This window comes from Salmo salar, chromosome ssa10, assembly GCF_905237065.1.
Source record: "Salmo salar chromosome ssa10, Ssal_v3.1, whole genome shotgun sequence".
Lineage (NCBI taxonomy): Eukaryota > Metazoa > Chordata > Actinopteri > Salmoniformes > Salmonidae > Salmo > Salmo salar.
In genome coordinates, this window is record NC_059451.1 from 82,563,800 (window position 1) to 82,578,534 (window position 14,735).

Here is a 14,735-nt window from a genome sequence, read left to right on the forward strand (position 1 = left end):
GAATACACTTTTCCCTAGACACAAAATGAGAAAGGTGTGGTGCCCAACAACGCAGAGTGCCATGGAGCTGCTTGATAAGGCCCAGCTCTGGTCGCCAAGCCACATAATCAAACACACCGGAAGAAACGACCTGCGTGCTCAGCAGGAGAGGGTGGCGTCTTCACTACGGGGAGTGATTGAGAAGGCCTCCGCAATCTTCCCCAACTCAAGGTTTGTGGTGTCAACCCTTCTACAGAGGAAGGACTTCCACCCTGCCACAATCCAAAGAATAAACGCCAGCCTCTCCCGGGACTGTGCCCTGCGACCCAATGTACACCTGGCCCACCATCCCACCCTTGATCTGAACTGTCTCTATGACCATGTTCATCTGTACAGGGAGACAGTCCCCATCCTTGCCAAGACTCTCAAGGATGTTGCTTTAAACCGAAGCCCGACCTCTCCACCCAGGAACAGCGGAGCAATCTCCACCCTTCCAAGATCATCGAGACAACACCCCGGACCAGCACCCTGGACCCCCCCAGCCACGACCACAGCACCGCCAACCTCAATGCCCACCACAGCCAGCGCAGCACAGACCACCCCAGCCCAGCTTCAGAGCCACCCAGACGAGGCCTACCACCCCCCTCCTCCCCACCACAGACCCACACCTGGAGTCGCAGGCAGAGCTACGCACAGACTGTGAGAGGAGCAACTGGCCCAGCCCCCACCAACCAAATGAGTGACATTAAACACATGCTGAGTCTACTATGCTCACATGTGATAGGCCGAGGGTCATGGTAAGATGAGCAGAAGAACTCCACCATCCTCACACTACATCCACCCAAGTGGCATGACACAAATGCTATCTTAAATGATAAACAAATCACATTTGCATCATAAGAGTTTACGTTAATTGAAAAATCCTCTTTTCATAGTTCTTGTTGGATTGTGAGTGTTTGTCTCATTTTGAAGGTAAAGAAAAAACAGTTATGAAATCTTTTTACATTGCATGTTGGAATTTACAAGGATTGAAGTCCTCTGCTTTTGGGCTAAAGAGCAGAAACCCAGACTTCCTGAAAGAAATTGATGATGTTGATATTGTAGTACTACAGGAAACATGGTGCAGAGGTGATGTTTCCACTGGCTGTCCACTAGGTTATAGGGAGATAATCAAATCAAATCAAATCAATCAAATCAAATCAAATTTATTTTTATATAGCCCTTCGTACATCAGCTGATATTCTCAAAGTGCTGTACAGAAACCCAGCCTAAAACCCCAAACAGCAAGCAAAGCATGTGAAAGAAGCACGGTGGCTAGGAAAAACTCCCTAGGAAAAACTCCCTAGAAAGGCCAAAAACCTAGGAAGAAACCTAGAGAGGAACCAGGCTATGAGGGGTGGCCAGTCCTCTTCTGGCTGTGCAGGGTGGATATTATAACAGAACATGGTCAAAATGTTAAAATGTTAAAATGTTCATAAATGACCAGCATGGTCAAATAATAATAATCATAGTAGTTGTCGAGGGTGCAACAAGCACGTCCGGTGAACAGGTCAGGGTTCCATAGCCGCAGGCAGAACAGTTGAAACTGGAGCAGCAGCACGGCCAGGTGGACTGGGGACAGCAAGGAGTCATCATACCAGGTAGTCCTGAGGCATGGTCCTAGGGCTCAGGTCCTCCGAGAGAAAGACAGAAAGAGAGAAAGAGAGAATTAGAGAGAGCATATTTAAATACACACAGGACACCGGATAAGACAAGAGAAATACTCCAGATGTAACAGACTGACCCTAGCCCCCCGACACATAAACTACTGCAGCATAAATACTGGAGGCTGAGACAGGAGGGATCAGAAGACACTGTGGCCCCATCCGATGATACCCCCGGACAGGGCCAAACAGGCAGGATATAACCCCACCCACTTTGCCAAAGCACAGCCCCCACACCACTAGAGGGATGTCTCCAACCACCAACTTACCATAATCCTACCATCCACCAAATTAAAAGGAATCAGACAGGGTAGAGACTCAGGACAGGGCAGAGACTCAGGGGGAATGCTAATATGGTATAAATCTGAACTAACTAATTAAATCAAATTGATCAAAACAAGAGAATTCTTTATCTGGTTAGAAATCAACAAGGAGGCTATCTTAGCAGATAAAAACATCTTCCTCTGTGCCACATACATTCCCCCGTCAGAGTCACGCTACTTCAATGAAGAGAGTTTCTCCATTCTAGAGGGAGAGATGAGTCACTTTCAGGCCCAAGGCAACGTGGAGACCTGAATGCTCGAACAGCAGAAGAACAAGACACTATTAACAGTCATTGGGATAAACACCTACCAGGAAGCAACAACCTTTCCCTCCACACATACCCCCCCAGAAACAACTATGACAAAGTGAAAAACTAAAATGGAGTAGAGCTCCTGAAGCTCTGAGTCTGTACATAGTCAATGATAGGCTGAGAGGAGACTCTTTTACATTTACATTTTAGTCATTTAGCAGACAGTCTTATCCAGAGCGACTTACAGTAGTGAGTGCATACATTTCATTTTGTACATTTCATACATTTTTTTCCCATACTGGTCCCCCATGGGAATTGAACCCACAACCCTGGCGTTGCAAACACCATGCTCTACCAACTGTGCCACACGGGACAACACCCAGGACCAGCACCCTTTTGGTAGGTACACCTACAGCTCATCCCTTGGTAGCAGCACTGTAGACTACTTCCTCACTGACCTAAACCCAGAGTCTCTCAGAGCCTTCACAGTCAGCCCACTAACACCTCTCTCAGACCACAGTAAAATCACAGTGTATCTGAGAAGAGCGGAACCCAACCATGAAGCGTCACGGCCCAATAAATTACATGATACTAAACAGGCCTATAGATGGAGTGCAAACAGTACAGACATCTACCAAGAAGCAATTAGTAGCCAAAAAATACAATCTCTCCGGGACAACTTTTTAGCCTTAACATTCTCCTATAGCAATGAAGGTGTAAATTTGGCCATTTGGAACATAAACTTTATATTTAACAAATTAACCTCCGTGGCTAATCTAAATAAATATAAGAGCAAACCAAAAATAATAGATCATGAAAAATGGTTTGAAAGTGATTGCAAAAATCTAAGAACGTCATTGAGAAATATATCTAATCAAAAACACAGAGAACCAGACAACAAAAATGTACGCCTTCAATATGGGGAAACAAACGCACCCTAAGAACAAAAAAGGAACCGCACATTAGAAATCAGCTGGATGGAATTGAGGAATCCGTAGGATCAAACCACTTCTGAGAGAATTGGAATATATTAAACAAACCTCATCAGGAGGAATTGGCTATTCAAAATTGGGATATGTGGAGAAATCAATTTGCAAACCTTTACAACAATATAACAAAGAGCCCAGAACAAAAAGATATACAACAAAAATTACAAATCCTTGAATCAGCAGTCAAAGACTATCAGAGTCCTGTGGATACCCCAATTACAGAAGAAGAATTATTGGAAAAACTATGCACACTCCAACCCAAAAAGGCCTGTGGTGCTGATGGTATTTTAAATGAAATGATCAAATATAAAGACCACAAATTGAAATTGGCTATACTCAAACTCTTCAACATTATCCTCACTGCAGGTATTTTCCCCAATATTTGGAACCAAGGATTGATCACACCAATCTATAAAAATGGAGACAAATTTGACCCAAATAATTTGAGGAATTTGCGTTAACAGCAACTTGGGGAAAATTCTCTGCAGTATCATAATTCCCACGGGGGGCCAGTACAACAAAAATATATTTATTTTATTTTTTCATTATAATGAAATGTATGAAATGTATGCATTCACTACTGTAAGTCGCTCTGGATAAGAGCGTCTGCTAAATGACTAAAATGTAAATGTAAATAAATAGCAGACTACATAATTTCCTTTATGAACACAACATCCTGAGCAGAAGCCAGATTGGATTTCTAAAAAATTATCGTACAACAGACCACATTTACACCCTCCATACTCTAATTGACAAACAAGTAAACCAAAACAAAGACAAAATCTACTTGTGTTTTGTAGATTTCAAGAAAGCATTTGATTCAATTTGGCAAAAGTTTTTTTTATAAACTAATAGAAAGTGGGATTGGAGGGGAAACATGTTATGTTATTAAATCAATGTACACTAAAAACAAATGTGCGGTTAAAATTGGCAACAAGTGAACAGACTTTCAGGGACATGGAGTGAAACAGGGCTGCCCAATAAGTCCAACACTATTTGCATCTACATGAATGAATTGGCAAAAACATTAGAAGAATCGGCAGCACCTGGTCTCACCCTACACAACACTGAAATCAAGTGTCTACTGTACGCAGATGACCCGGTGCTGCTGTCTCCCACTAAGGAGGAGTTACAACAGCACCTAGATCATCTGCAGAGGTTCTGTCAGACCTGGGCTCTCACCGTTAATCCCCCCAAAATCTAAACAAATATAATGATATTCCACAATCAGGATGACAAATATAAATTCTATTTGGACACAGTTCTATTAGAATACACCAAAAACGACACGTATCTAGGACTAAATATCAGCAACACAGGTAGCTTTCACAGGGCTGTGATTGAGCTGAGAGACAAAGCAAGAAGAGCATTCTATGCCATTAAAAGGAACATTAAAATCAAAATTCCAATTAGAATCTGGCTCAAAATGTTCCAATCAGTTATAGAACCAATTGCTCTATATGGTAGTGAAGTATGGGACCCACTCTCTAACAGTGAATATACCAAATGGGACAAACATCCAATCAAAATACTGCATGCAGAGTTTTGCAAGTGCAAAGAAAACTCCAAATAACGCCTGTAGAGCAGAATTGGGCCAAAACCCACTCCTCATTCGAATAGAAAAAAGAGAAATCAAATTTAACAACCATCTAAAAACAAGTGATCCCAAAACATTCCATCACACAGCTCTACAATGTCAAGAGATGAAATAAGAGAAGAGTCCCCTCAGCCAGCTGGTTCTGAGGCTCAGTTCACTAACCCAAACCAACCCCATAGAACCTCAGGACAGCACTCGGAAATCTGGCCTAACCAAATCATCACAAAGCAAAAATAAAAATATATCACCTATTGGGAAGACAACACAAAAAATCGAAGTAAACTTCAATGCTATTTGTCTCTAAACAGACAGTACATGGTGGTAGACTATCTGACCACTGTGACTGATAGAAAACTGAGGAAAACACAGACTAGGTACAGACTCAGTGAGCACAGTCTGGCTATAGAGACCGGTGGTCACAGGCAAACCTGGCTTCCCAGAGAGGACAGGCTGTGCTCACGCTGCTCCAGGGGAGAGGTAGAGACAGAGCTGCATTTCCTATTACACTGTGGCAAATACTCAGACCTAAGAGAATAATTCAATACAAAGAATTTGAAACTATAAAAGATGAAGAAAAAATCTAATATTTATTGGGTGAAAAGCCAAAATCCTGCCACAACCTGAGGGACAGCCAGTGAAAAGTGCAATGTAATGTCAATAATATTTCCCGTTTTGTTTTGACTTTCATGTCATGTGTCTTCTCAGTCGTGTTGAGACTGGTCTACAACTATTGCTTTAATGTATTATTTTTCTCATGAATATTGTTGTTGTAGTTGCTGTTAATGGTAATCCCATTTCCACTACTACTATCATTGCTGTTGGTCCCACCAATTCTATATATATATATATATATTTATATATTTGTATACTTTGACAATGTAAGTAATTTAACTTGCCATGTCAATAAATCCAATAGAGAGAGAGAGAGAGAGAGAGAGAGAGAGAGAGAGAGCAGTTGCTCAAAGAAACTCCTAGCAGCAGATATAACACAGACAGCTCCTGTCAGAGCTGGAGTTGTGATGTGGAGAATGCAAGGTGATAGACTCACTGCCAGTGCCAACTGTTGACTCACCACATGATACATGTACTGCTGGAGTCAGAGGAGAAAATAAATAACACTCATAGTTACATTGCTTTGAATCCAAGTCAAACAAATGGGCCAGATAGAAGGTGAGTGAGAGGGCTTTGAAGTGAGACGTAATCCCTCTGAAGGACAGTGTGTTTATTTCTGGGCTTTCGTCATGGCCTTCTGGGCATTCTTATTACGTTTAAGCTGATTCCTTTACAGGCGATGATGATGCTGTATGAATGAGAGAGGAGCAGTCTGAGCTGTGTGTCTGGCTTGGCTTGAAAGAGGTAGAGCGAGATAGAGACAGACAGAGGCTGGGGGATGGTGATGGATGTGTGGGGTGGGGAGAGGGAGGTAGGGACAAGCTGACCCAGCTGACCCAGCTGTGGGACACAACCAGGGCCGTGCCCCCGGGGAGGGGAGCACTGTCTCCATCCTGCCCACACCCTCCCCACACCCTGTGGCCTCGCGGTTAATAAGAGTGTAATAAGAAGAAGAAGAAGAAAGGTCGCTGGTTTGAGTCCCTGAACCGGCAATGTGGAAAAATCTGCCATTCTGCCCTTGAGCAAGGGAGTTAACCCCCAAGAACTACTGCTCCCTGGGTGCTGATGACATGGATATTGATTAAGGCAGTCCCCCGCACCTCTCTGATTCACAGGGGTTGGGTTCAATTTGGAAGACAAATTTCAGTTGAATGGATTCAGTTGTACACCTGGCTAGGTGTCCCGTTTCCCTAATGTAAGTCCTATATTATAGTAGGTACATACACTATACAATACTCCATGTTTACAACATGCGTCTTCAGTTAGTTTGTCCTCCCCCTGCCACTCTACTAACACATCACTCTGCAGTGCGGTGCATTAATCCAGCCATGTTAGGGCGGGAAAGTCTGTAATCGGCTGATTCAGCAGCAACGCCATGGACTTATTCCCACTAGGGACATTAAGAGTGCTGTCATTCACTGTCTTTCAAACAGGGACCTGCCCTTTTGCATTTTACTGCCTTTAAGTTGTATTAAGGCCTATAGAACATTAAGTTAATGTTTTGTGGCGCTGCCATGACAACCTTTTGAGGGGAGGAGGAGGGCATTTCAGCTGGTCGGTCCTAACTCCTGTACACATGTTCATTTCTTTGTTATGTAACACATTTGCAAACTAGTGTTATAATTATGCCCTAATTAACACTATGCAAGTCAGTTGCACTACAGAAAGTAGTTGCTATAACTTCAGCTGCATTTGGTGGTTTTATTTCATTAGGGCTGATATTAAATCAATGATACTCCGCTGTCTCCCACACCCTTCACAACAAGCAAATGAAGACTAATTTGTAATCTGATATAATCATTATCATATTTTGTGTAGGTCATGAAAAATTGCTTGGCGTTAAATGTAATAAAGCTTTGTGTTTCCTCCTAAGAGGGCCTGTTGTCTGGACCTCTGGCAGTCTCTATGGGTGTACCACAGTGTTCAATTCTCAGGCCGACTCTCTTCTCTGTATACATCAATGATGTTGCTCTTGCTGCTGGTGATTCTCTGATCCACCTCTACGCAGATGACACCATTCTGTATACTTCTGGCCCCTCTTTGGACACTGTGTTAACTAACCTCCAGATGAGCTTCAATGCCATACAACTCTCCTTCCGTGGCCTCCAACTGCTCTTAAATGCAAGTAAAACTAAATGCATGCCATTCAATCGATCACTGCTCGCCCGTCCAGCATCACTACTCTGGACAGCTCTGACTTAGAATACGTGGACAACTACAAATACCTGGGTGTCTGGTTAGACTGTAAACTCTCCTTCCAGACTCACATTAAGCATCTCCAATCCAAAATTAAATCTAGAATCGGCTTCCTATATCGCAAAAAAGCATCCTTCACTCATGCTGCCAAACATACCCTCATAAAACTGACCATCCTACCGATCCTCGACTTCGGTGATGTCATCTATAAAATAGCCTCCAACACTCTACTCAACAAACTAGACGCAGTCTATCACAGCGCCATCCGTTTTGTCACCAAAGCCCCATACACTACCCACCATTGCAACCTGTACGCTCTCGTTGGTTGGCCCTCGCTTCATACTCGTCGCCAAACCCACTGGCTCCAGGTCATCTACAAGTCTCTGCTAGGCAAAGCCCCGCCTTATCTCAGCTCACTGGTCACCATAGCAGCACCCACTCGTAGCACGTGCTCCAGCAGGTATATCTCACTGTTCACCCCCAAAGCCAATTCCTCCTTTGGTCGTCTTTCCTTCCAGTTCTCTGCTGCCAATGACTGGAACAAACTGAAAAAATCTCTGAAGCTGGAGACTCATATCTCCCTCACTAGCTTTAAGCACTAGCTGTCAGAGCAGCTCACAGATCACCTGTACATAGCCCATCTGTAAACAGCCCATCTATCTACCTACCTCATCCCCATACTGTATTTATTTATCTTGCTCCTTTGCACCCCAGTATCTCTACTTGCACGTTCATCTTCTGCACATCTACCATTCCAGTGTTTAATTGCTATATTGTAATTACTTCGCCACCATGGCCTACTTATTGCCTTCACTTACCTCATTTGCACTCACTGTATATAGACTTATGGTTTTCTTTTGTTCTACTGTATTATTGACTGTATGCTTTGTTTATTCCATGTGTAACTGTGTTGTTGTATGTGTCGAATTGCTATGCTTTATCTTGGCCAGGTCGCAGTTGCAAATGAGAACTTGTTCTCAACTAGTCTACCTGGTTAAATAAAGGTGAAATAAAAAAATAAAAAAAACAGATTGATGACTGTCAGTGAGAAAGGGTCATTTAATTCTGTGACATGTCAAGTGTCTGTGTGGGTGTGGTTGTGTATGGAGAGTCCGGCGATAAGAGTAGGTTGATGAGTATAAACTAATCAAATCAAATGTTATTGTTCGCATACACATATTTAGCAGATACTATTGCAGGTGTAGTGTAATGCTTGTAAAAATGTTCTGGGCTAATAATGTGAGAAATAGCATTAAGCTTAGAGTTGAATTGGTTTCTTGTTTGTTTGCCAATCTGAAATAGCTTTAAACACAGAGGATGTTGTTTCCATAGGAAAAAGATGTTCTTGTGTTCGTGTGGGTGGAAAGATCATAGAAATAGAATGAATAGAAGGGGTTTGGAACGTCTGACCCTGGCAATTTGACTGGTAAATGAATGGGTACACTCACAATGGCTGCCTGGTATTGTGATGCAATCATTTCCATGGCAATGTAAAATGTTCATTCAAATGACGCTAAGTGATGTGACTCATGCAATGGAATGTATTTTGTATAATGTCAGATTGATGGGTACACTTCCTGTTTTTACTTCCTGCTTTGCGCTTATGGGTACACTCGCAATGGCCACCAGTCCACCCATTATGCCATAATTGACTTGGATGGGGACGCCCATTCTATTCATTCTATATCTATGGAAAAGATACTGTAGGAGTGAGAATAGTTTGTCTTTGTCAACATGGTTACTACCGCCTCATTATGTATCTGATTTAAACTTCATTTTAATCGAATCAAATCGGGTTTGAAATATGCACAATCATGAAACAAATGAAGGCATGTACTGGTAAATAAATACAGTATTGTTGTTGAGCTTGGAATGTTAAATAGAACATGTCCCCTCTGTTTACAATACATTCTCTATACACTGTTATTTTCACCATCTGCTCTCTGATGCTCAGTATGTCTCCTGATATTTGACAAGTCCGTCATGACGCTCACATTTATCACACCCCATTGGTCAGATAGCCTGGTCGAGGTACATTAGGTGAAGATAATTACTTTGATATCACATGAATGATCCACTTGGCTCCCCCATCACCCTCAGAACACACTGTCACCACAGTCAGCAGTTGAGGAACTAACTTTGGTGCCGTGTTTCAGTAAATGCAATCTCTGAATGTATTATGCTTTTGGTGATTTTCAGTCCTAACGTCATTCTCAAGGTGTACACAATGGAGTGATACCATACGAACTCAATGACTGATGAACTCAATCAGAATGCTGTTTTTTAGAATGGCTGAAATGGGCTCAGATCTGAGCTTTGGGCGATGTTATAATCGCTCTTTGAATAGGTCAATTTATTCTCCCTTTTCTTGTCCTGTAGCTTGATTCAGACATGAATTGTGTCTTTCATTCTGTATTGAACTCAAACTGGTGATCGAACACGTTGGTATGAAGTACAATCTGAACTGATCTGGCTCTCGTTTAACCCTGATAAATAAACACTAACAGTTTGTCGAGGTCTGACTCCTGGAAGCTATTGGAGTGAAACTAGTCTGACTAATGATATTGGTACACAAGCCTCCCAGTCCCAACAACCAGGCACATTTCACTTTCACACGGAGAGACAAAAATGAAAAAATTACCTCCCTTTAGATAGCTTTTAGCCACACTGTCATGCTAATTGAGATTATGTTTGATAATTAACAACCTCTGAAATGAGCCTGAGTGCAATTGCACTGGAACATTTTTAATTAATAAAACGGAAAATTAAAGCTGCATTTTCATAAGCTTTGCGGGGCAAATTCATCTTATGATTATAAATGGACAACCCTGATTTGTACTAATTAAACCTGATTTGCATATACAGGAAAGGATAACAGAGATTGGTTTTGATTGCTCAAGGCCCCCTTTGTACTTCTGCGTACATGTGTACACGAGGCAGGCAGCCTCTCTCTGCCAATATCGTGTTTGTCTCACTAACTGCCATTTGATCAGGGATTGCTTCAATTTAAAGTTTCAGCAACTTTCACTCACAGCGTGTTGCCTCCTCCTCACCTCAGGTGGTGCACAACATACCAGCTGGATGTTTTGAGAGTACAATTTCTGCATCTGACAGCTATCTGGAGATGATTTTATTTTGCTGGGGCTGAAACTGTGACGATCGTGTCCAAGTAGGTCTGGTTATGTATGCACACACCACTGGAAGTCTCTCTGGATAGGAGCATCTGCTAAATTACTCAAATGTAAATGTTATTAATAACCAGGGTTTTTTTCCTGCATAGGAAACCACCTGATCCAGGAAAAGGACCAGACGTTTAACTCTTTTAAGCTGCAGTTTTTCGAATTAGGATTTGTTTGATCTGTTATTGTGGACCCAAGTGATGGGGCATCATGGATGGAGTGGTTTGATATTAAAAGATCCTTATGAGAATAGGGAATGACAGAGCTTTGAATCACAACACAGGGGACCATTGAACTAATGGAAAAACCCAGACTCTTTACCCAGACAATCTTTACACAGTGTATCAAAAGCATCTGAGTACAGCTGGTCTTCATCTCAGTAACAAGAAGTTCACGCCAGGACACATATGGCATTTTTTGATGCTGTGTTTTGTTTTAAAAGCAAGCGCTTCAGGGCCAGATTTATTACCTGGTAGAGTGGTTGGAGAGTCACCCAAAGGGACTAAAGTGTGTCACTTAATCATCAAGGTGCTCAGTGAGAAAGCCCTCGATGGAGCCTCCAACACCACTTACGCCTCATGGGAGATGACGGATGCACCTGTCCAAGTGGGTGAGTAGCAGAGAGCTCGATGCACCAACAACCACCACTACTCAGTACATAGAGAAAAGGAAAGGACCTGGCAATGAGTTGGCAACCAGACATTTAATGTCAACTTTTACCTTCACTTTTCCACAAACAAGCCACTTATTTCAGGCATGTTCAGTCTAATGTACAGTCAATTCATAGCAATTCATCACTCTAGAGAAGTATGATAATTGTGCAGTTTGTCGGTCAAGTGCATTATAATGGAAGGATAAGTGGTCGTGGTGAATGATAAGCTAATGTTAACTGAATCGAGGGGCTTTTACGGCGAATGTGGCTATTGTATTTTAAAAGGTTTTTTTTTGAGTGTTTCTGTTGCCTACACTACAGGACGATAGCTTATGGGGCAAAACATAATCAAATGCATAATAAAATAAAATAATAATAAAACGCATACTCTATAGTGGTCCAGGCTTTAGAGTCCTACTGCCATATGTGGATTTACTCTTAAAGGACAGTCACTGTCAAAATGTACACCACAGAGCAGGGGTACTCAAGTACTAGGTCCGGCCACACAAATTTCCTAGGTGGCAAAGGTCCGGGTGGATAATGTAATTTATCAGCGTAGTAATAAACCCCCACCTCGCAACCCATGCGACCTCAAACTGTTCACACCCCTCTTGTTAGCGGAGAGAAAATGTTGCTGTTTTAATGCTAATTTCCCGCAATTCTACACATTTTGCATGGGGCAGAGATTTTCTTTGCTGTTTTAAAGGTAATTTCTTGCAATTCTATGCATTCTTCCATGTCTTATGTGTGTTTATATGATACCAGGGGTCGAAGCCTGACCAAGTAAAAAAAAAAAAAAACATTCGGGACCTCCGGTCCGTTCTGGGTCCGGATCTAGTCCACTGTCCGCCAGTTGAGTATAGACGCCATTGAGGAAACATTCTGTAGAGGAACACACCCATAGGAAAACACACAATCACACATGCACATACACACACATTTGAAAAAGAAGAAAACAGTAATTTGAGGGTGTTTGCTCAGATAGCCAGTAGTGGATAGAGAGACAAAAACACACACATTTCCAACCGATTCTCTGTATGACAGCTTGGCTGATGATGCCTGTGTGCCCAACACAGGTCCATATCAATGAGAAGAGTCACAACACACACAGCCTGGCTGTGTGCCTCTCTCTACCTACTGCTGAGAGTGTAGGTAGCTTTGGCCTGGCTGTGTGCCTCTCTCTACCTACTGCTGCGAGTGTAGGTAGCTTTGGCCTGGCTGTGTGCCTCTCTCTACCTACTGCTGCGAGTGTAGGTAGCTTTGGCCTGGCTTGCGTCCGATTGGCAAGGAGAACTGTTGACGATCGCTTGATGCCTTTCAGAACATGTCTACATCCCTCCAAGCTTTATACTTACATTTACATTTACATTTTAGTCATTTAGCAGACGCTCTTATCCAGAGCAACTTACAGTAGTGAATGCATACATTTCATAATTTTTTTTCTCCATACTGTGCCAAGTATTATTAGGCCCTGAATAGACAGGATGAATGGAAATGGGATCAAGGTTACGGTTATGGTAGTTCTGGAAAGGAATGTGTAAGAGCCTACTGTCGTTTGTGTGGTTCTCCAGTTAAGAGTTCATCCTAGTGTTGCTGCTTGTTTGATTAATTTATGCTGTTGTACCATCAGAAGATATCACAGTTCAGTAGCGTAGGTTTGACTTGGTGAGGAATAGGAAACACTCAAACACTCAACACGGATTGGTTACACACACACACACTACATCACACAAAAGTGTGTGTATATGAAAGAGACAGCACAAGGGAGTTGTGGAATCTTTTTCTTCTTCTTGAGTCGAAATTTAATTTATACATTTTTTCCAGGCTCAAACTGGCTGCTCTTGCAGGGAATGGAGCCCCATGCTATTGGCTGATGTGATATTTATCACTCTAATTATATCTTCTGGACTCTTCCACAAGATGACTGCATTCCCACTCAGTCACCTTTGTACGTTCAATCTACTTCAGTTTGCAAAAGCCTGAAATAAATCGTATGCTTTGCAATGACATTTTCTCCCCTCTAATGTGTTTTTTTATTTTTTTATATCATTTCACTCTGCATTGTTATGCATTCGGCTATTCACCCACAACGTATCATTGTTGTCTGAACTGGACAGCCTACAGCCAAATTATGGCTGGTTAAATTAAGGCAAAAGTAGGAGAATGCTGCTTTATCTCATTTTGTTTTACAAAAACAAATTACTTATTGCTCAAACCTGATTGCTCATGCTCACATGGATTCAATTAAACATAGAAACGAAATGAAGCATAAAGAGGGTGTACACTTTACAGGCCTTGCAGAAACTCATTACTGTGTGATCAATGCAGGAGTCAGAGGAATTTGTCTCTTCCGTGGCTGTCTTTTGTGGAGTGGCAGCCCTGGCCGCAATTGCCAGGCTAAATTAAAATTGTATGTGCCTCTGAAAGCATATCCATCTCCTCCCTTTTTCAACATCTACATTTTCACAGGACCTGCTGTATAGATTCTGCCCTATAGAAGCGCATACGGAATATATCACACGCTTCAGAAATGTGATTATCTTTTTCAAAACAAGGGACCTGAATAGGACAGGCGATCATTTTGAGTAAACCTTAACAATACATGTGCGTTAAGATGTGGATTTATGGTTTGTAGAGAGCCTTGTTCCAACACAATGTGGAAGAAGTGGTGGCTCGAGGATTTACTTATTTACTGTAAAGAGTGTTACTAATCCTCTTCAATGTGGACATTGGTGGACTAGCATTCACTGTGTAACCCTGTCTCCCCCTCTCTCTCCACCCCCCCATCCCTCCCCCAGGTAACCGTCCGTGTGTAGTGCTGACAGCACGGGTCCACCCTGGGGAGAGTAACGCCAGCTGGGTGATGAAGGGAACCCTGGAGTTTCTGTGTAGCAGTGACCCTGTGGCTGAGACACTGAGGGAGGCCTACATCTTTAAGATTATCCCCATGCTCAACCCCGACGGGGTCATCAACGGCACGTACGTACTCTGCACTCTGACACCCACCCTAACCTTTGACCTCTGTCCTCAGACCTATACCTGTCACCCTCCATGTTAACTAGTACACAGTCATTTAGCTAGGCAGTCCAGGAAGCTAACCTGTATGTCCAGGTTACCACAGGGTTATCTTACAGACACGATGGGTATGCAATGTCATGTGAGTCTGTGGCATCATCATACTGTCAATAGAGAAAGCAGAATTAACAGGAAGGGAGTTTGGGTTGGAGTCAAGTCCCAACTCAGAAAATACATTT

At 42.5% G+C, this 14,735-nt stretch overlaps 1 protein-coding gene across 1 annotated transcript in view; it reads left to right on the forward strand.

Annotated features, from left to right (window-relative positions):
- agbl1 (AGBL carboxypeptidase 1) overlaps positions 1–14,735 on the forward strand; it is a 149,881-nt gene that overhangs the window by 58,194 nt on the left and 76,952 nt on the right. The window contains exon 19 of the mRNA XM_014124437.2: positions 14,280–14,460. Coding sequence (XP_013979912.2) covers positions 14,280–14,460 — 181 coding nt within the window. The remainder of the gene's footprint in view (positions 1–14,279; positions 14,461–14,735) is intronic.